We start from the raw sequence: 22,424 nt of genomic DNA, 5'->3' as shown, positions 1-22,424 counted from the left end.
GCTAATGCACGCAGCGCAACTGACAAATACAGCATTCAAAATTCAACACAACAGTTTGGTAAAATAATCCAGTTATTTTCTGTAACTCAATGTATTTTTCACGACCTTCTTCTTACAAAAATTTAAATTCTGTGTTTTCAGTCAGGGTTTTGATTCCAAGAGACTAAACTGTCTCCCTCCTGTAGGAGCTCCGAGCGAAAAATTAGAAACGGGAAGAAAAACTGATTGTAAAACAAAAAGAGAGAGAAAAGAGCATGAAAATGACAAGAAGAGCGAATGCTGAAGAGGAAAGAGAGAGACTTTTGAAGATTAAATAACTGTTGATCCTTAATTCTTGTTGCTTGGAATAAAGCAACTAGTTACACATGGTCGAACCCGTGCTGCGAATTATAATGGAAAACAAATTCTGGGTTTCGCAGATTAAAATCGCGTATAATAAACATTGTGGAATGCAATGGTATCATCTGCTGATACAGGAGGAATCAAGACCTGCCACAGACTTGCAAGTACAGCCTCCTCTTATCGCTCTTGGCCTCTCCCATACTAATACTCCTTGCCACCGGGATCTATAAAGACTCTTGAGAAGGAACTGCCTTTATCCCTTTGGTCATTAAGGCATTCCAATCATTTAAACGACTTTATTCTTAGAGGTTTGTATTCCCCGGTTCGTGGTAGATTTAACAGTTCTTATCATGTCCTTGTTTCGTGTATAGTAATTATGAAGGTTGGCGCCACTTGTCAGAACATTCAATCCATAATTTTTCCTTGTTATACTACATATATAAATACAACGCTGTCACAGCCTCTAGCCATTTCAGTTCTTTTAAACTTCATGATCACTCGACGAAGACCATGGCTCTCTGTTCAAATGGGTTTATCTGCTTTGTTTTGAAGGAATTATTATCATCATGATCATCATCAACCTTCAGCTAACACAGATGCCAGGTTATCGCGTATCCCCTGACGATAATCACTAGTTATCCTAACTCAGACTTTTTTTAATTAATGTTTTATTTAATTAAAGAGCACACATTACTGGTCGTTGCGCAATTAGATTAGTTTTTACAAGGTCGTGAGTAAATGCTTAATGTGAATGGCGTGATTATCCAAACAATTATTTTTTTTTTGGCTTTTTTAATTGTTTATTGTAAAACGTTACTGTCACAAACTTGGTACAGTGACGAAGACTCGTATAGGATGATCCGAGTCCGTTTCCTCAGGGATGTACTCCTTGCGTCCGTTTACATGAAGTATGTGGTCTGTGTCGAGGTCCTTAGCAAACCATTTGTGTGAAGTGTACGTGTTAACCAAGACATCCTCTCCTGGGGGAAGATTGTAGAAAAATAACGTCTCTTGTTCCTCGGTGTAAAACAGCTGTTGATTATAGAGAAAATGGCAATTAATAACATGAAGGAACAATTTATCTGTTTATGTCATGGCAGGTAAAGCTCGAAAATTATCTATACCTTAAAGGTCTAGCCCATGAGTATCTAAGTTCTAAGTTCGTAAGTCGAGCTGAAACAACTTTGCACTCTTTTCGAGGTTCCGCAAATAAGCTAGCCACTCCATTACCACGAACAAACTATCTTCGCAATAGACTGAATAGTCTACTACCTCAAAATGTAAGACAAGAGGAATGTCTGAACAAACTTCGAGCATCGTTAAATGATCATCAAAAATTAGAGGCACGCATTCATGAAAAGCAGGTTTTAAGTTGAATTTCATCTATTCGATGCTGGTGAACCTTGGATTTCATAAGATGTTGTATGGCCGTCTAACAAAGTCTTTTGCTGATCATTCAACCAAGCCAAAAACACGCTATTAAACGTACCTTCACAAACCGGTTGGATCTGTTGATGAAAGTTAAATGGCTGTTAGGCTGAGAGGCTGCAACGGCAGGAGGGAGCTTGAGGCCAGCTGAAATGTAAATTAAAACGCTGCCTTTAGGTTAGTTTCATATCTTGGGGTGAGTGCATCTAGGCCAGGACCGAAGACAAAGGGATTTACAATTATCCCTCCTCGGCAGGAAAAACTGAATGAACACGTGTATTTGTGTAAGTATGTATGTTATATCTTCAAGACTTTTTAGAGAACTTAAGCACAGACGTTCGTGGACCACAGGCAGCAACCGGAAGTCGGATGTTTCCCTTTGACGCTTTGTGACGTCATCGCACCGGATGTTTCCCTTTTGACGTTTTCTGATGTCATCGCACCGGTATTGGCAAGCCACAGGACACAAGATCAAAAGTTTTTCACTTCTTGGGAGGAAGCAAAAACAAGCAAAAAAGGGAAACATTTCACTTCTGGTTATCGCCCGCTGCTCACAAACCTCTGTGTTTTACTTCCCGAAAATCCACTGAACAAGTCATGATAGGTGTTTTTCTTTGACAGTAATATCAATACAAGGCCTAAAACGCTTTCATGAAGACGTCAGCCACCCTCCCACGGGAGGGGAGGGTCAAAATGCGTCGTGGTACTCACGTGGAACAGTTACGTATGCACGGTGGCGATTTCTCATACTTGTCCCTTTCGGTGGGTAGAAGGTCCTTTTCTTGCCGATAAACAGCTGTTTTCCTGTATCGTAGTCTCTTGCTATCCATCCATGTACCGTGAACGTATCTATGTTCTGTGTGTTCTTGTCCTCAAGGATTCGGAAAAGTTTTTCTACTCCGTTGCTGACATAATACACCTGCAATGAAAACTTACCACGTGAGGAGGATGCGTAGTCTCAGGGGAATTGGACGCTTGTAAAATCGACGACCACTGCAAGCTCATGGAGATTTGGAACCATTCTCTTCCAAAGAATGGCATAATTCACTCCACTCGCCTACGTTTCTTGTGTCCCATTTAGCCTCTTATGTACCCACTGGCACAGTTCGCTAAATATAGGAATCTCAAACACAACGTTGGACGTCACAGAGAGCGAACCGAAGCCCTACGTTGCTTGAAGGGCCCTTCGCTTCTTGTGGCCTGTTATTCCTCTTATGTACCTATTCACAGTTTGTTAACCACAGGATCTTAAACACAACGTTGGATATCATAGTGGGGGGGTGGGGGGGGGGGGGGGTAACCGAAGTCCTACGTTTCTTTGTTAATGTTTCTTAGAGACACCAGGGGAAAGCATGAATTTCTCGAAAAGACCGACAACTCAAAGGATTCTTATGTGTACAGCCTAGAAAAAAAAAAACTTAAAAGTAAGCGAGTACCTTTACAGCGCGTCCTGCCGAATTCAAGATTGTTATGTACGCAGGTTCCGAACGAGCTGCAGCAGGATGAATCATCTTCTCTTCCACTAAAAGACAAAAGTTTAGTAATATTCAAGGAATAAAACCGAGGATCTTGAAGGTTACCATATTATTTAGCTGGAACAAATGCTTACTTTCATCTGAACACAAACGAATCAACATCTGCCTTGAATGTCCGAAACATAATTATTTGAAAAGCCATTTGTAATAGCAAGAGAAATCAGAGAGCATTACCACCTTTATTTTTTAACCGAAGGTTGATAATGATGATGACAATTTGAAAAAGCATATGCTCCAAATGTATAAATTATTATACCCGTTCATTGAACGGGGGCTTCAAGTCGGAGCATAAAAAAAACCCACATCACTCAGTGTTCGAAAAGAGTAGGGAACACATTTCCGGGTTTACCGTCAGGCCTTTCCGTTCATTTGCTTCACATACTATGGGTTGGGTGGGTAAGGTCACGCGAAGTTTTCCAACATATGCAACAGGGGTGCCTTCCGTGTACACTGACGACACATTTCTTTAGCAAAAGAAAAACAGAACACACACTCACACCCGCTGTCTACTAATTTAGACAACCCTCCTCACCATCACCAATGCCAAGTGAACTCGTTATTTTCATTCCAACAAGAGGAGTTATTTTACAGAGGAATGCCGTGGCGTGCAAAGCTTTGCACAAACCTCTTTCTGGCACTTGTTCATCATTCTTAAAGTTCCAGACTGGCGGAGGGTGGGGGGATTTCTCGCAAAGGAGGAAAAAGATCTTACGAGCTGTATTTTAACGGAACAAAGACGCATTTTGCGCTCATCCAAGGACAAGAGAAAACAAGTTCGCTCAAATCACCGTCTCCGTCTAGATCTGACCATTTCGGCCAAAAGCCAGAACACGGTTTGTCTGGGATGTGCAATGTCTTTCATATATCTGTCATATGGTAGGTGATGGCATAGAACGTACTGAGGCCCACACAATGTGTGCGATGAAGTCAAACAAAACGTTTTATTGTTTATAACAGCAATAATTGAAACATTCAGGGAAAACCAAACAGGACGATGTGGCAGATACTGATATGGCAAATCATTAACGTATACTCAGTTTATTGCACAGCGCGAAGTAGCATCATTTAATACATTACATTTCCTACTCATTTCAGGAAGATCTCTATTGAGGTAGCAGAAATGTTAGAAGAAAACATTTACACGCTGCTTCATTTTCCAGCTTTATACACTTTATTCTGATCTTGCAGCATACGCGCTGTTTCTTATGCATGCCCTTTCATACCGTCTCCTTTCTACTAAATCTTTTAACTATCTCTTCAATGCACATCAGTAACAGCATATAACGCAACCTTCTAAACAAAACGCTAAAAGTAGAAGACATTTTGCTTTCTCTTAATTCACTGAGGGCCATACTATACTTTCAATTCTCTCTTTCTCCCCCCCCCCCCCCCCCCTCTCTCTTTCTCTATTCCCTTGACTTTACAAGCATATAACGCAACCTTCTGAATAATGGCTAAAACCCGATTCTGGTTTTCCCTCTCTTCACTAAGGACCTCATTATTCCTCCCTTCTATGAGAACCCTTTAAGAGAACCCTTTAAGAGATAAAGTTAGGATTAATAGCTCAAAATTAATCGCTTTTGACTTATGATTGTAATTGTCTTAAGATTGATGACAGACCTTCACAGTTCAAACAGAAAACTTTTAGGTTTCTTAACAGCAGCTGCGATTCAGTTGCGAAATTAATTTGCACACGGAGGATGATTTGTAACGCTTTGACATATATTATTAAAATGTTAACAGGATAGCATGTGAGAAGAGTTCACATATAAAAAAATCTCGACTTCAAAGTTGAATCTCCTCAAACAACTGAAAAGAAGGATGACATTTTTATTATCTAGACTACATTGTATAAGCATTAATAGCATGGTGTTATTAGTATATATTATTAGTATTGCTTCAGTATTAGAATCGTATTTTTTCAAGTTGTAACACGACCCTACAAGCTATCGCTTTTTAAAAAAACTCATCGGGTATGAATAAAAGTTATGGTATGGTATGGTATGGTATGGTATGGTATCACGTCGCAACGCATGTATGGTATGGTATGGTATGGTACGGTATGGTATGGTATGCGAATAGGAAACATTTTCAGGCTTAAACGAAATTCAAAACCATGACCTCTGAGCTATAAACCCGCAGCTTGGAGCTGATCATTTTGTGAGTTCGTAATATAACGTTAGAAGGTGAAATATATAAAATAACTGACCACTCAATTGGCACAAAGTGGGCCACAAACGTCTGCCTGTGTCAACGGAGTGACCACATGAAGCGTTTAATTTTGCTAAACTGTTGCCAACGAATAGAACTGGTCTCTAAATCTCGCCATTTTTCCCAGCAACGTTTTGTGGTGGGCAAACTCGCATTTGACATTGGAATGGACTGTTTACCGACTTCAAACTCGGGTTTAAGAAATAACTGAAAGTGTTTGGCGATTTTCTTGTGAAAGCACGGGCTTGGCCGATGGGGGAGCAGGGATGGCGCAGTGGTGAGAGCACTCGCCTCCCACCAATGTCGCCCGGGCTCGATTCCTGGTCTCGGCGTCATATGTGGGTTGAGTTTGTTGTTGGTTCTCGTCCCTGCTCCGAGGGTTTTCTCCGGGTACTCCGGTTTTTCCCCCTTAACAAAAAAACCAACATTTTCAAATTCCAGTTCGACCTGGAAACAGTGGAGAGAAGAGCCACTTCGTGGATTCCACTGAAATTCCCATTTATTTATTTATTTATTTTTGGCAAGTTTCTGAAACTTGTCAACATGATTTTTCGAACGACACCTTTAAAAGGGATCCACTATACCAGAGGAGTTCTATATATTGTTTACAAACCATTGAGTCCTGTTGGGAAGCCCTCAGTGACAAACTCGTCATATGTCAGATTGTGTTGTTTGTTGTGTTTGTTGCGGTCTAACACGGCCTTTCTATACACGAGATGCGGTCTGCCAGGCCTGGTCCAACCTCTATGGAAGATCAAACTTGTGTTCAACACCGGCTCGATGTAGATAATGTCACTTCCTAAATCTATGATTCCTGCCTTGGAGAAAAGAAATACAAACACGGCGCTTAGAAATTTTTGATGTGTTTTCTAAGTCCATCCAGAAAAGTTTTTATTTTTTACACTAACAGTGAAACGAGAAAGCGTTGATGGTAATGGTAATGCATTTATAAACCGCATATATCACACAGTCTCATGGCGGTTTACAATTGAGATCGGACGTCAGCATGTAAAGGCACCACTGGTAGCCGGTAACAGTCCATATTATTGATCTCACCCACCCACCCACCCACCCAACCCAAGCATGGATGAAAAACAGAGATAGAGATAGACCACCACACCGGGGACTACGTCCCCTACTCTTTTCGGACAGTATGTGCATGGGTTCACAGATTATTAGAAAAAAAGTGTTGTGAGACGGGACCTAAGGTTTATCGTTCTTATCCGAGAAAACTAGAGAATCTAATCGTTTGCAGGTGTCATTGCAAAGGCAAGACTTTCTCCTCAGTTATTTAAAGACCCTAAGTCTCGGTCGGCCGAGACGAACCCGCGACCTCCCGCACGGCAGTCCGGTACTCTCCCAGTTGTTTTAGTGTTAAGAAAGAAGACTACAGTTCTTCAAAAAGAGGTAACGCTACTACGAGCATGCGTACGACGGAAGCTTCTTACCAGTCCATCACAATCACTTATGGCCACGCTGGTGTGTAGTGATTCTGTCTCGCCCACAAGATAGCATTGCTCTGTGCCCGTTGTCGTTTCGATGCTTCCGTCCTCTTTATGGCGTTCAATGGTTAAATCTGATCCGAAAAGCTTTGTGTTTACCCTCAGAAACATTTTAATGGTTTGTCCTTTATATTGCACCTGAGGAAACATGAAAATCGGTTGAAGATAAGGGAAGACCAGGCATACTAAAAAGAGAAAGTAAACTTTACGTACGTGCTATGATCATATTCATTTTGCTTTCTTTTTTCACGTCTGCCCTTGTGGCTGCCATTTGTAAAATCTAGTTATAAATAAAGTATGATGACGACGATGATGATGATGATGATTGATGATGATGATGATGATGTAGGAGCATAAGCATAATGATGGTAGCTTGGTAATAGAAAAAGAACAGACGTAATGCTGATCTTGTCGTGAGCACTGTGGGACAACGAAAAATGTGAGCCGCCGACCTTGTTACCGTCATCATTCCTTTGTTCACAGACTGTTCTATTTCAACATCTATCTATAAGGAGCTGTTTACATGGAGGGAGGAAGATCTTAGCACTAGGAAAATCCTAGAAGGTGGATCATCCTAGCGCCATATGTTTTCTGCATTTAGTTTACATGCAAAACGTTGTACTTGGCCCTAGCGCTAGGATCTTTCTAGCGATGAGATATTCCTAACTGTGAGATAAGAAGATCCGAATACCATGTAAATTATCTTCCCTCGGAAGGTCCTCAGTAGTGCTAGGGACTAAAAACAAACATGGTAGCGGCAGGGCATTCAGATGCTAAAGGCCGACAATTTTTCTTCTTTTCCTTCTCCGCTTATAACCAACCCCGATCGAAATTTTGTAGAGAAACCAAACGAAAAGTTGATGCGCGCGCGTTCTTCTTGTAACCAGGGTCTAACTTCCATCCGCATGGACATCACCAGGCAGGCAAGATAACTAAACATTTCTTCTAACATCTTGAAGCAATAATCAGTACCTGGTAGATTATCGGCCCATTCTCCTCGTTTACGCTTCGCCGACGACGCCTATGGCTGGACAGGGTAGTCACGTGATCAGTCACCTGACCACGATAATCCAACTCAGCTGGATAAGTGACGTCATACTCTGCCAAGGAGTTGATCAAATATTCTGTTGAAATAAAAATTTAAGTTGCCATTAGAAAACACACATTTCGACCCTGGAGATAAAAGAGAAGATGCTGAAGTCAGAATATACGAAATAATGCTGGCGCCCATTACAACGTCTGACTATAAAACCACCTTAAGCAAAGCACGTTCTGATTGGTTTAAAGCCGCGTCTACCACCCCACAATTTTCTGCAAAAGGTCATTTTGATATCAAAATTGTTTTACACACCCTTAATGTACATAAATAAATGTTGAATCTGTCAGAAATCACTTTGTGATTTTAATTTTGGCTTGAAAAGGAATTTTGCACTTTTGGATTTATAGTTTTGACTTGTTTTTGAGTGTGGTGGGCTTTAATGGCCCACAATACATTTGGTGGTTGGCCTTAACTGGGCCTTGAGGTCTCATCTAAACTATTCTAATGGCTTTTGTTTAGATACGTTTGTATTATACATGTAAACATATTTTTAACCATTAAATAGTAAAAAAGCAAATGACTTCTGACAAGCCACAGAGCAGTTATCCGCGTCTACAAAGCCTGTAATGTGTGAAACGAAAACCGTTGTTTTTCCCCCTTCAATCGAAGACGGCTTTGAGCATCTCTTAGTCATCGGCCCTTAAAAGCTGATAATGGGGCTAGTTTCTTAAGAAACTGTGGTGCTGCGTCGGTGGAGAGTAGAAAGGAATGCTTGGTTTATCAACAGAGCTGGCCGCAGTCGTTCAAAGGGCGGATGACTTTATCCAGTGGATAAGTCACTACCCAGTGATGCAAATGTATACCAAACAACGCTTCTGGCAAGTTTTAAATTTCCACACAATCCCACACTTAAATTATATATACGCGTCTACTCTATACACAAATTATAGGGCTATAAGGAAATTCTTGCACACATTTATTTGCCGCATAGCAACCTATCCAGTGGATAAAATTATCCGCTCTTTGAACAACTGGGGCCTGGTAACTAATGGTCACCGTAAAGAGATTCGAGTGCCGTCGTTGCGAGCGTTAGCCATTCGTCAGAGCGAATTGAATCTCTTTACAGTGGCCAGATCAGAACTGTTAACAAACCAAACATTCCTTAAAAACTTTTCTGCAATAATAAATAACCATTTCCTTCATCTTATCCGCCTTATGAGTCGGAAAATAAATTTACCGAAAGGACAGTCGGCTCGTCTTAAAAAGATCACACAGCCAGACCCGAGTCGTCAGTCTGGTTAGAAGGGGATTATTCCTAAATAAAGATGAATCTAGATAAGCCAAATCTTCTGGACGAAAATAAAACTGTTCAAAGTAATGAAACGTTTGATTTTTCCGCGGATAAACAACCATTAACGCCTAGTTGCATCCTTAAATAAGACGTACTTACGACACAGCTAAGACAGTAATCACATCATGTAAATCACATTAACACCATGTAAATAAGCGCAACAAATGTAGTTGCATGTGACAACCGGGGGGGGGGGGGGGGGGAGGGGAAGAGGGGAGACGAAGTTGTAAAGGGCAAACCTCGTTGATCCGGTCAGCCGGGCCATAACAATACTGGACAGGACATTAAGGTGGGGTTCTACTGTACATGAGCCATACAGAGTGAAGTAGCTGGCGGAAAACGGCTTTTGCTTTAACTTAACGGCCAGTCTAGTGTGAAACAGGGTATTCAGGATGCGTGGCACCTAAAAAAGACTAATTTCGATATATTACAATTCGTAACTGGCTACGACGGTTTGGGGAACAAAACAACAGAAATTACAATGAGGTTTAGAGATGAATAACTAATTAATTTTGTCTTATTCCCCTAAGCCTAGAATTTCAAGTAATATCGAAATTGATCTATTACAAATATTTCAAGCTTTGCGTTAGATTCCCTCGTGCAAGACTACAGATAATGTTATTCAAATGAAGTCAAATGACCTTCTTCAGGTCATGTTTTGCCAGCTATGCTTTCCGTTTTTTTTTTTTTTGCACGATCTACCCTAGAGGTCATGGTTACGTACGAAGTTGGTGTCTATTTAACTTAAGGTGATGTTTCACGGAACGATGTTCAACGCCAGATTATTGCCTAAAAAAGGAGTTATCCGGTGTAACAGCGCAAGTACAAGATTTGGCGAAGCAATTGTGTCGAGGCAACACATTGATTTATTTTTTTACCTGTATTCAAAACTGCGCAACATGTTGCCGCAACAAATGTTGGGTTAAAAGTTGTCCGCGCGCTGTTGCGTTAAAAACTGTAGATACAAGTTGTCTCCGGCGTGCAACATAACCTTCAGCTTACGGCCTACAAACCCTACCCACCACGAAAACACGCGACAGAAATCTCTGGCTCGCAGCACGGCAGGCGTTATTTCGTTTACAAGGTAAACAGTTGACACGTTCCACCGGAACATCCAATTTGCTGTTTATTTTTTGTTGTAAGTAAAACCTATTAGAGATTTCCTCCATCCTGGATTTGGTTTGTAATCCTCCCAACCTGAGTCGTCTGGTCTAATTCGTCCCGGCTTACATCGATGTTAGTTATTGTGCGTCTTTCGGCTTTGTCCAAAAAAAGTAGAAAATTTAGCTGCCAACTCAATCCCTTTCCGGCATTTGTTTGCTTGGGACTGATCACTGAGGATCAAGCCAAAAACTGCCAAGGCTGAACAAGGTTAAAATCGCAAAAGATGACAAATGTTGCTTTGAAACCTATTGCAAAACAAACAACATGGCATGGAAGTAATGAGAACTTTCATTTGAATTATCACGTCCCACAGATTCAATAGTTAGATCCACCGTGTAGATTGTAAGTTGGTACTATTGAGGAACCACTTTAAAATTTGTCGCACCTGTAAAGCAATCCATAACAAAAAGCACCACGGGAAAGTATTCAAAGCGATCATTTGACTCAACAACATAACATTATATTAAAGCACTACCCAATACCTTTCTTTTGTATACATGTCTTAACTGCGAATATCTGGTATTTATTTATCATGACTTATCGTGCTTTCTAGATAGCGTATTTATCCCCAGACAGTTTTCGTGCTCGAATTGTCCTTCGCTTTTTCTGCCACCGCCCCCCCACGATCGATAAAAATAGAGAGAATCGGGCAGAGTTTTGCCATCTTTACAGCTGGTGCAGTAATTGCGGTTTGCTGTTACAGCGATTTTGAAATGAGCGTCCTAAACCAAAAACTAAGGTAATTACTCTGGTTAATCACAGGACATACGTAAACAGCGCAATGAACCAATCAGAATTCGAGGTAAGTACACGTTACAGATCCCAAGTCCCAAGCGCGGGAAAACGCGTGCGAGCAAGGTACGACTGGTTTTGGTTTTGTTTCTCATTGGTTGAGAAGCCGAACTAGTGGCGCAAATTTTGCTAACCAATCAGAGAGCGCGGTGAAGCAAAACCAAAGCAAATATGAATTCCTTTCGCCACTCAGACTGCCAATTAGTTTATTTATTACCTGTAACTATGTTGTCGCAAATATATATGAAAGTGGGAAGCACTCGTTAACAACTTACAGCCCCGAGCCTTAACACTCGTTTAAATCACAGGGAGGTTTTCTAGTTACTCCCGGAGGCCTAGAAACTGAATAATATGAAATTCTCTTATGAATTGGGTCACGAATGAGAAACAGAAAAACCTGGTCTATTTGTGTGGGTTCAAACTCGTTAGCGACCTGCACAGGAAGGACTTATGGGACGCCTACGCACAGCCATAGTTCGATAAAGCATGGTCATGACCTGTAGGGTGCATGCATGTATTGAGATTAGCTGAACAGTCACAGTACATGCCCCTATTAGTATGAACAATACATCAGGCCCCAGTTGTTCAAAGAGCGGATAATTTTATTTACTGGATAGCTTGCTAAGCAGCAGATAAAATGCGTGCAAAATTTCCCTTTAGCCTTATAATTTGTGTATAAAGTACAAGCGTTTGTCTAATTTAAGTATGGGATTGTGAGAAAAACTTGCCAAAAGCGTTCTTTGGAGTACATTTGCAGCGCTGGATAGCGACTTATCCACTGGATAAAGTTATCCGCTCTTTGAACAACTGGGGCCAGGTGTAGACCCATGATACTAATCAGGTCATTTTGTTGGTTGGTGTGTGGAGTTTTCATTTGATAACTACTTGGTTATTTGGGGAAGGAGGTTCGTGTATTTCCTTATCTCTTATGGGTGTAATATGACAAAATGCCGACCAGCTCCCAGTTGGCTTGATAGTTCAGTCAGCACGCATGCACCTTTCAAAAGCTTTTTTCTTACTGGACGGCTGATAGCCTGCAGCTGCATATTCTTTTAGGACCAGGAGCATTGTTCTGTTGTTCCTTCTGTCGTTCTCTCGGCCAATAATACAATACTTTGTAAACGGTGCGGGTCGCCCGAGCGCTGTACCGGAATCACAAAGGTCATGGATTCGAATCCCGTTAAAGCCAATTATTGGTCCGGATGCTCTACCACTGAGCTACAGGAGACTCGTGGGAGCTAAGGCCATTAACCTAATGTATTTTACAGCTTCCAAGAATTATGGCTTCATAATTATCTCTAAAAAAATGCCTGGTTAAGGCCCAATTTTCTTTTTGGATTCCAACAGCCCTTGCCAAGATCTGCCTTTCCTGCATAGTCATAAACTGATACTGAAAAATACCTCTGTATTATCACTAGTTAACACGACAAGGCCGCAAGGTGATGCTTTTTATTAGGTAATATTTAACACGGGGTCAAATGTTTATAGCACGTTAGAACGTCCAATGACAGCTGCAAAACTTAGACTTGCAACTATCCACATCACGCGCTTTTATTCCTACAAAGTTGTAAACGTGAAAGAGTTCCTGCTTGATCCGGTGCGTACAACTAAATCCGGTTTACAGCTAAGCCGACCAAGATGGCGGACGAAATGTGTGACTGCCTTGTGCTTGTGCTTATGTCGCCCCCGTGTCTCAGTGGAAACTGCGGCATAAGCCAAGTACAAGAGGAACGAACGTGTTCGTTCTTCTTGTGCTTATAATTATAAGCATGTCGCAGTTGTTCTCAATTGCTTAAGCGGCGTTTGTGATTATACCTATGCTTATATTTATGTCGTAGTGAAAAACAGGGCTTATACAACGATGGTCAGTCATTTCTTAAACAAAAAAAAATAGAGGTAAAATCATGTAATCAAACGCCTACTCACTTGAGACAGACAGGATTGGAATGAAGAAAACACACTCGTGCCGGAGGCGATTCCGTTCTTCTCGAGTTTTGGCGCCCATGTGACAGTAATGTAAAATACATAACGGTTTAGGCTCTTTTTCAATAAGCTTTATCGTCTACAACTGCTGAATCACAAACTAGAGAGGAACGAGTTTTTAAAGCTAATACTACATCTTTATCAAAACCACTTGTATAACTCCTAATTCTTCAGAGCATTTCTGCCGAGAATTACACACCAAGGATGCTTTCTCCAAACTAAGAGCTTATCAAAAAGGTTCCAGATATTTAAAAAAAAAACCAAACAAAACAAAACAAAAAAACAACTTTGAAATAAATTCCCTTCGGAAACCTCACGCTTTATTGTTTTCTAATCCCATAAAACACGACATTTAAACGAAACAGCATACGCGTGGCTACAGTCTAACACACTGCAACTAGTTTCTTTCCAGAAATAAAATTCACAAGCAGATCCGCCTTTTCTGTTTTGAGCGTGGAATAAGCTTGGTGCATTATATATGTGGACTCAAAGAGTCGACCCAAATAGAGTACACTGAGATGTATTAACTCGAGAATTTATCATAGCTTCACAGGAAGGCATGTAGTTAGGGAAAATAACTACAGGTTTTCCTGAAGCAGTAGACTTTGTATGAAAGGTCACTATAAGAAATAGATTATATCCACCCGTTGCTTTGCGTGTTCCTAAACGCATCCACTATTCAGCTGTCATCACTAATTAATATGATGAGTAAATTATTCCAGTTATTCTGGAGCCAATTATCAGATTTCAACTACTAACGTCATTATATTAGTCTCCCTGACCCCGTGATAATTCCGGGGGGGAGGGGGTTACTTAACAAAGTTTTATATGGGGGAGGCGCCGCCACGAGATCCAGATCCTTACATTTTTATATACCATTTTTGACAGTAAAGGCAGCCCTTTCATATACCTTCAATGAAAATAATACCCTTTCGCATACCTTCAGCAGAAAACTGAATCCCTTTTCTGTACCCTATACCCTTACTTTTTAACGGGCCCTAGTCAGCCACACCTTTGTTTTTGTTTATGTGCGGGAGTTTGGCTATTATATTTTATTCGGAACATGTCAAAATGAACGAAATCACTGTGGAACTACTAAAGATAATGAAACATACTTTCAGGAACACAACTTACAGTAAAGCAATAAGATTTTGCTTTACCATGCAATATCAATAATTTCGATGGCATCGAAAATGGCGGAGGCTGACTAGGGCCCTTCAAATGGTCCTTTGAAATAAGTAAATGATAGCTTTTCCTCACCCTTTTCTATACTTCAGCTCGTGTAATCCCTTCGCTTTTATTCACAATCAACTCTCGACTTGTGGACCGACCTCGCTATTACAGACACCCCGATAATACGGACGGCAGTTAAATCCCCAGACCAAAGAAATGCCGCACTTCTACTTATCAGCACTCTTTTTTGTAAGAACTTCTAGAACCTGGGACGCTCTTCCCCTGCAGTTAAGATATGAACATGTAACTCTGAACCAATTTAAATCTCTGCTCTCCTCATACTAAAAAGATGCACTTATTTCGCGCTTCGATATTGAGGACCCTAGAGCCTGGAATCTGTCTGTTTAAAATGTAATATGCCACACAACCTTTTAGAGCCTATTTCGTGTTGTTATTAGTTTACTATATTTTATTATCTTATTTGAGTGTTTAGAACTTTGTAAATCTTGGGCCCACAGTAATTGGCGCTAGCTGTTGTGGTCACCCTGCCTTAACCCAGTACTTGTTTATCTTTTTTTCACGTTGCTTTGTTCTGTTTTTAGCTTTAATTTTGAAGGCGAAGTCTAATAAAACAAAATAAAAATAAAAAAAAAAAATGGATTACAGACGTATGACTGAAATAGATTTCCGCTATTACGGAATCTCGCCATTAAGGACACTAACTCGCGGTCCCGAGGGTGTCCGTAATAAAGGGAGTTGACTGTACATCCAGCCTGAGAAAGGTACCCCTCTCGAGCGCAGCCTCACCGTATAGTGAATTATAGGAAGTACTCCCTCCCCCCGGGTCATAAACAGAATACGTACGAGCGACGAGAAGGACAAAATGAACTTCAACGATATCTCGTGCTATGCACTTCACAATAAAACATATTCACTGTTTATGTATTGAAACGCATGGATGGAATTCCAAGACACGACCACTCAAATTCAAACGCTGTAAAAATGTTTCAGCAGTACTTTCCTGGGGAGCTGTTTGTTCCCAAGTATTTCTTCAAATTTAATTTAGTCATTTTATTGAATTTTACCGGATTTAAGGGTGAATGGTTTAAGTGGAAAATTTGACCTTTCTCCATATGCCTTGAAAAAAGAAACAGAATGCTTTGTCAAATACTTTGCTCAGAAATAAAATATCTTTTCCGGACAGGTTTTGAAACATAAAAATGTCATCTCGATATGTCAACGTTCTGATCTCCCAGATGGATTAAAAATAAATATTTTAGAAGAAAAAGAGATTTCATTTACTTTGAGTTTCCCTCAAATGCTAATGGTGGCGTTCCACGAAGCAGCGCTCTCTACACCTAAACTTCAGTTTCGCGCCAAGGCAAAGTTTCATGATGCGCGAGGCATAGATTTGTCGCGCCGACGAGTCTCCTCCCTGCCTTTGCGTGAATGATCTCGCGCGTTACCACACGCAGTTAAGACACGCGCGTGTTGCGGCAACTGAAATCCCCGGCAGACGCAGAAAGACGTGGGGCGTGGGAAAGGGGGAATTTGAGGGTGAAGTGCGATCGGGCTCTTTACTCGCTCTCTCTCTGTTCGCCCAGTCTCCCCTCTACCCTCTTTCCGAGCCTCCCATGTCGGCTAAATTGCCAAAGCACTGAGAAGAAACTCGAAAATGCTTAAGCACTTAGCTAAAGTAGGTATCTAAGAGAGTCGTGTAAACAGTTCCCCTTTGTACCTCGTATTGCATTTCCGTACCGTGAAGCGACCTTTCGTCGACGCCAGGGTCGACATCAAGCAAAATATATGAGTTTAGTATTTCTGAAAAATGAGCTTTTAGTGGTTGCATGCCAAGAATATAGGTTACCGATTTCCAAAATGATTTCCGACCTGTACAGATCACAGACTGCGACACGGGGGCGAAGCTTGCTACTCACAGCACTCTACAACGGTGTAGTAAATATAACATAACAGGTTTGCGTATCTGCTTGGATATTGGGTGCCACAATTTGTTGTGTTAAGTGCTACACGCCTTTTTCAGCTTAGACAAGTGAAATAGTGTTTAATGCGACGACTTTACTAAGCTGACTGATGCGGCTTCCAGTCTTTGAACTACAATCCGATAAGAAGCAAGTTAGAGATTGACGGCTTTATTTGAATTAAAATTCTGTGATTTAAATCGCTTACCTTGTTTCTCTTCTGGACTGCGGTGATCTATTTTACCCTAGGAATCGTGAGAGAAACACCGTAACGTTAGACAACGGCAACATTGTTACGTGACTCAACGACAGAATGAAATATGCCTCAAATTGAAAGCATCTTGCCTGCGAATTAAATATGTTGACCGTCTGTATAAAGTGAGGATGGATCAGTTTTAATGTTATTACCTTCTTAGTGAAGTCTGCAAGAGTCCATGTTTGCAAATGAAGCAACAAACACAACGCAATGAAGCTCGACATATCTCCTTATTTTAAAGTGTGTTAAAACCACGGTACGGGCTCTTATAAACCTCGTGAGGACACGAGAGGCTTCGCCGCTGTTTCGAGCAGTCGATTATGGCTTAGTATTTGTACCCCGTCTGTCAACTTCTCGAATAGTGTCGAATGCTCAGTTACGTCATATCCGTTATTCCCCATCCGGCATCCGCTGTGGCTCCTGATTGGATGATATGGAGATGAATAACTGAGTGCCAAAACATAAAGATATAGCTATAGACATTGATAAACAGAAGGGTAAGCTGAAAGTGTGCAACAGAGCAGAAAAGTTACGTAATTTAGTTTAACCATTTTAAGGTCAAAATCGTGGTGGAATTTTCAGAAATCCAGAAAAACAAAATATAAACGTGCATTATTTATTTAATTAATCAATTTATTTATTAATTGGGCTCAAAAAGTTGTCGCAGGTAATCGGTCGTTGATATTTTGAAGTAGTTTTGATTAATGAAAAAATTTGGCAGAGGAAGTTAAAACTGGTATTTTATGGAACAAATGGCTTCTTGCCTATCGAACCAGTTAAAGAGCTTAAGTATCCAAGGCTCAGAATTGTGAGTGCCAAGGAAACCCTTGGCCATGCCAATTGTCTTTGTTGAGAGCCCTGTAAGCTAGAAAGCTAAAACGCCATATTAGGGAACATTTTGTCGTTTATAAGACCCTTTAGAATCTGTTCTCCACAGGAAACTGTGTTTCAGGAGGGTAGGGCTTATAGCTTCCTTTGTTTGTTGGTGTATATCCCCGCGCCAATGTTGGATTTTATTGAAGAGACTCAATGGTTTGGTTGAATTCCAGCTGCCTGCTTGCAATGACGGAAGAGACAGCTGAAATATATGCTGCGTTCTCTGCTAATCGGCAACAGGGGAAGGCAAAAACGCAACTTTAAGTAAAGCCGGGTAGTAGGGACGGATTGAGCCGCAATGCTGTAACTCGGAGAACTAGCAAGGAGGTATAATCAATGTACCTTTTGGGAGGTTGAAGTTAGGTTTGGAAAGGCATGAATTTGTATGGCGGCCGGCGTGTGAGGAGCGGTTGGGTACTTCAACCTACCAGTCCCTACAGCTATCAGTTTTGGGCTTTGTAGTCCCTATGTAGGCCAATTACTGATCCGATAAACACAGCACTTTTCTATATGGACTGACTTGAAACGTTTAAAAAAGGACAACCCGTGTATATTTCCCTATATAAGGTCAACAAGATAATATCATATTCCCTAGCCTATTCCGCTCCAAATCCCACTCTCCCAGTCCCTGAAGGGTGTTTGAATTCGTACCTCTTTTTTATTCAGAGAATTAAAAATGGAGGGTGAGAATTTTGGCATTTTGATCTAAAAGACGGTGAATTCTGCCACTGTGAAATAATCATATAGTGTAGTGTGAAATGGACTCTGGGATAATAAACTGAAGGAATGTTGTTAAGAATGCAGTGCAATAGTAAGAACACAACTTGGATTATAACGTTTTTCTTCTAGAGTTTATACTGTTTATCGCCGACCGGTTAGCTCAGTTGATTAGGCATCAGACTACCGTGCGGGAGGTCGTGGGTTCAAACCCCGGCCGGACTAACACTCAGGGTCTTTAAATAACTGAGAAGAAAGTGCTGCCTTTGTAATGACATCTGCAAATGGTTAGACTTTCCTAGTCTTCTCAGATAAGGACGATAAACCGTAGGCCCCGTCTCTCAACACTTCAATGTTCATAATCCTGTGGGACGTTAAAGAACCCACACACTAATGGCAAAGAGCAGGGTATGAAGTTCCCAGTGTGCTGGTCTGGTCTGTTTCATGATTTCATGGGTTGGGTGGGTAGGATGAGGTCGCTAATGGACATATGCTGATGTAAACCGCATTTGAATACTATATATGGATAGAAAATGCGGTATATAAATGCATTACCTTTATTCCCTGAAAAAAATCATGCAGTGTTTAAAGAAATATTGGACAAATGTACAGCAGTAACTCGTATACCCCCTCCTCCCCCCCCCCCCCCCAGCTGTAAATTCAGGCCACCTTCATCTGTGTTTCCTAAAATAAATTGCTGACTAGATCCACCATCTTTGCATTGTCCTCATGGTCCTTGCCGACTTGTAATAGGGTGGGTCACATTTGGCCATAAAAATTGATTGGATTAGGCAGTCGCGTTTTCGCCCCTAAAATGGTTTCGTGAACTTTTTGATCGGGCAACCGCAAAGGAAGTGGCCTGATGACTAGCTAGGTGGTCTTATCAATTGTCGCGGGCTGCAGAATAGGGTAGACTAGGGTATCACTTTATTTGGAAACTGACCTTTGGTATGGATAGGAATTGGGAAAGTGGTCAGGTCTAGGATCTGAGTGAAGAGATGTTTGCTTGTCAACAATACAAGTGCATGATGCAGCGGAAGATGGTCTGGTATAAGTTAAGGTTTCTTAGCTGCACACTTTCACAGAGAATTGGTGACCCTATACCAATCGAACTATAAAGAACAGCTAGCCTTTGCCGTAGATATGAGTTACATAAGATTTATGGCCGGGATAGTTGCATGGCCACATACTGAGTCGAAAGAAATATTTTACATTTGGGTTTCAAAGTAAAATAACTGTACCCAATGTACATGATATGCAGTGGCTCTGTTCTCTATGTCAGTCCATGTGTGGGTAATGATAAGAAGTTGTTTTCGGTGTCAAGTGTGACCTGTACGATACAGGTCTGATGTCGGCTACACACGTCGACACTTGCATCCGACGCGTAGCCAGAACACAAGAAATCTGCCACCGGTAATCACCTGAGAGAGTACCATGGAAAAGAGCCAAACGGTATCGTGTAGCCTGCGGAGGCAATCATTTTCGTTGAGGGTTTGTGCATTTTTCACTGTTGAACGCGCGGAAAAAACCAGGGCGTTCAAAAAGCGGAAACGCTTAACTTGATACCCAGGCTAGGCATCATGCCAAGGTTCAGTCTTGAGGAAGTGCCAGAGTAAACTGAATCAGTGTCTTATTTTCGAAATGCTTTTTTTTTTCGGCATCTAATCTTGTCTTCTTAACGCTCTTATCATTCACAAGGACGTGCATGTGGAGTTTGTTGGTTTTTCTTTCGTATTATCACTATACAAGTATGTATTTTACGGTCTTCTTTAACACCTTATCGTCACAATCAGTTGACGCCTTTCAGCGTTGTTCTGAGGGGCAGTATCAAGGGAGACATCATGATTTTGGGCAAAAATTCACTAATTTTAAACTTTGAACACTGTGTTAATTCATTTCTAAATCACTAATTTAGAGAAATATTAATAGTGATTCTACTGAGACGAAAGGTTGAACCAAAATATAGTACAACCGATTTTTAGTGCGTTACGACAGCGAAAATTAAAACAGCGGCCCGACGTTTTCAAATTGAACCCATTTCTATTTTGGTCATCTGCCGGCGAAAATATCCGTGGATAGTTTTTTTGCATTCTGATAGTCTTTTAATGGAATTTGGTCATTATATCTTGGCTGCTATCAACCGAATAACGTTTTTTCGATTTTCAATGTGTTACTAAGAATAGCGTGATACCATCCCTTTAAAAACTAACTTTCGATGTCTGTGTATGTTAATTTTCTACACAAGAACTCGAACTAAACGACTGATAATCAGTCGCAACGGAGTTCATTTAACCGTTAGCTTTGATAAATCTTTGCTTGTTGTGAAATGTTTTAACTTGCATTCCCTTGTAGACTTATTTAAATATACTTAATCGTATAAGTGTTTGGATAGCAAAAATGTCAGGACTCTCTGAACATATTTTTTGTTCGAAAGCTTGTTCGTCCGAAACTGAAAAAAAAGCAATAGAATTTAAAGATCTCAAGATCACAGCACTGACAATTATTTTCTCTGATATGCCCTTTATGTAAAGTTTGTGATTTTTCTTCCGAATACGCTAAGGCCTTTTTTGGCCGCAACATTAGCAGTGCTCTGCCCCGAGGTCCGAACCCTTCCCCTTTTAAATACCATTTAATTTTTGAAAGAAAAGGCAGCCTTTTCATAGAAAATGGCACTACTCTCACATACCTACAGTCGAAAAAAGCATCTCTTTACGTTCGGTCTGTTCGAGAGTTGGCCCGCGGAAAGACCCTTTTAAATACCTAAATGACAGTTTCCCCCACACTTTTCTTTACCTCAACCCGTGAAATCCTTGCCCTTTTATGTACCTCCATCCTGAAAAACTGATGTACCCCTCTCGGGCGAAGGCTCACCGTGTCGACCCTCCCCTCCCCTCTCCCCCGGACTGAGCCCCAATAATCCACGCGGGAATGCCAAAATAACGGTCCCTAGTCACCGACGTCTGAGTTTTCTTCCACTAAATAGTACAATTCAGGACGATTGTTTAAGGACGGTGTTTACTAATACCGAAGTATTTTTCCCGCGGTTTACGACTATGCGGGAAAAGCAGATCTTGGCAAGGGCTATTCCCGGAAGGGGGGTACTCCCTTATGTGACCTTAACGGGGACGTGCGGCCCGATAGGGTATGGTTTTGGGGGTGTTTTGTCTTGAACAGGGTATCTATTTCATCACTTTCTGTCTTAAACAGGGTATTGCTGCATGACATAATGGCTAAAACAACAAACTAGTGTATTCTTATTTCATTGTTAAATGTCTTAGATAGGGTCTGAAAATTTTGAATTCTGTCTTGAACGGGATAGGGAAATCAGAGAATTGTGTCTTAAACAGGGTCAGTGTTTGAGCGCCCGGGCCTGCCCACCCAAGCCTGTTGAGTACCCCCTCCCCCCCCGGGGGCTATTGAAATTCAGAAAGAAAATTGGGGGTAACCACGCATTTTTTAGAATTAAATAAGCAACAATTATTCGAAAAAGCAGTAAAATACAAAGCAATGTACGTCTTTTTTTTTTTCCAAATTGAAGCTTTATTACATGCATTGTTACCCCCAGTTTTCTTTTTGGATAACGAAAGCTCTTGCTAAGTTATGCTTTCCCCACATAGTTTTAAACCGCGCAAAAATATCCCTGTATTACTAGGCACCACCGATAGGAAACCCGAGTATTTCGAGATGCGCAGAACGTAAGCGCAGTATTTCAGCCATATTTTTTACTTAGTACGTGTTGGTAGCATTACATCGCCTAACCCTCCATTGTAAAATGAAAGCACAAAATATGACAGAAAATTGACACACTCCAAAGGACAACCTCGCTCCCATGGAAAAGCCATGGGTACGAGGTTGCCCGTTGGAATGTGTCATAGGGATCCTTCTTTCTTTTAAACACAGCTCCCATCTAAGTTCTTTTTCTCTTTCTGAAGACTAACAATTATCGACAACTGAGCCTCGGAAAAAAAAAACCACTTCACGTTTTAACTTGTGGACTGTGTTTGACGGCCAGTAACAAAACCTGGAGACTGCAGACAGCAATCACAATCTTAACCAGTTCTCTTCCGAAATGCAAA

At 41.1% G+C, this 22,424-nt stretch overlaps 1 protein-coding gene across 3 annotated transcripts in view; it reads right to left on the bottom strand.

The window, feature by feature from the left end:
* The window catches only part of LOC146470195 (A disintegrin and metalloproteinase with thrombospondin motifs 2-like), a 44,980-nt gene extending 27,876 nt beyond the window's left edge, over positions 1–17,104 (bottom strand). The window contains exons 1-9 of one of the 3 annotated variants that reach the window (XM_085122236.1): positions 16,908–17,104; positions 16,708–16,744; positions 7,991–8,142; positions 6,965–7,156; positions 6,130–6,334; positions 3,207–3,292; positions 2,482–2,689; positions 1,832–1,917; positions 1,170–1,374 (exon numbers count right to left, since the gene is read on the bottom strand). In XM_085122236.1, the coding sequence (XP_084978362.1) occupies positions 1,170–1,374; positions 1,832–1,917; positions 2,482–2,689; positions 3,207–3,292; positions 6,130–6,334; positions 6,965–7,156; positions 7,991–8,142; positions 16,708–16,744; positions 16,908–16,979 (1,243 nt within the window). In that variant the 5' untranslated portion in view covers positions 16,980–17,104. The remainder of the gene's footprint in view (positions 1–1,169; positions 1,375–1,831; positions 1,918–2,481; positions 2,690–3,206; positions 3,293–6,129; positions 6,335–6,964; positions 7,157–7,990; positions 8,143–16,707; positions 16,745–16,907) is intronic. The other 2 variants (XM_085122235.1, XM_085122237.1) reach the window with 2 other exon arrangements.
* Between the last annotated feature and the right edge of the window lie 5,320 nt (positions 17,105–22,424).

Source organism: Pavona decussata, unplaced genomic scaffold, assembly GCF_977016875.1.
Source record: "Pavona decussata unplaced genomic scaffold, jaPavDecu1.1 SCAFFOLD_114, whole genome shotgun sequence".
NCBI classification, from domain to species: Eukaryota; Metazoa; Cnidaria; class Anthozoa; order Scleractinia; family Agariciidae; genus Pavona; species Pavona decussata.
This window is presented reverse-complemented; position numbering and strand designations above follow the sequence as displayed.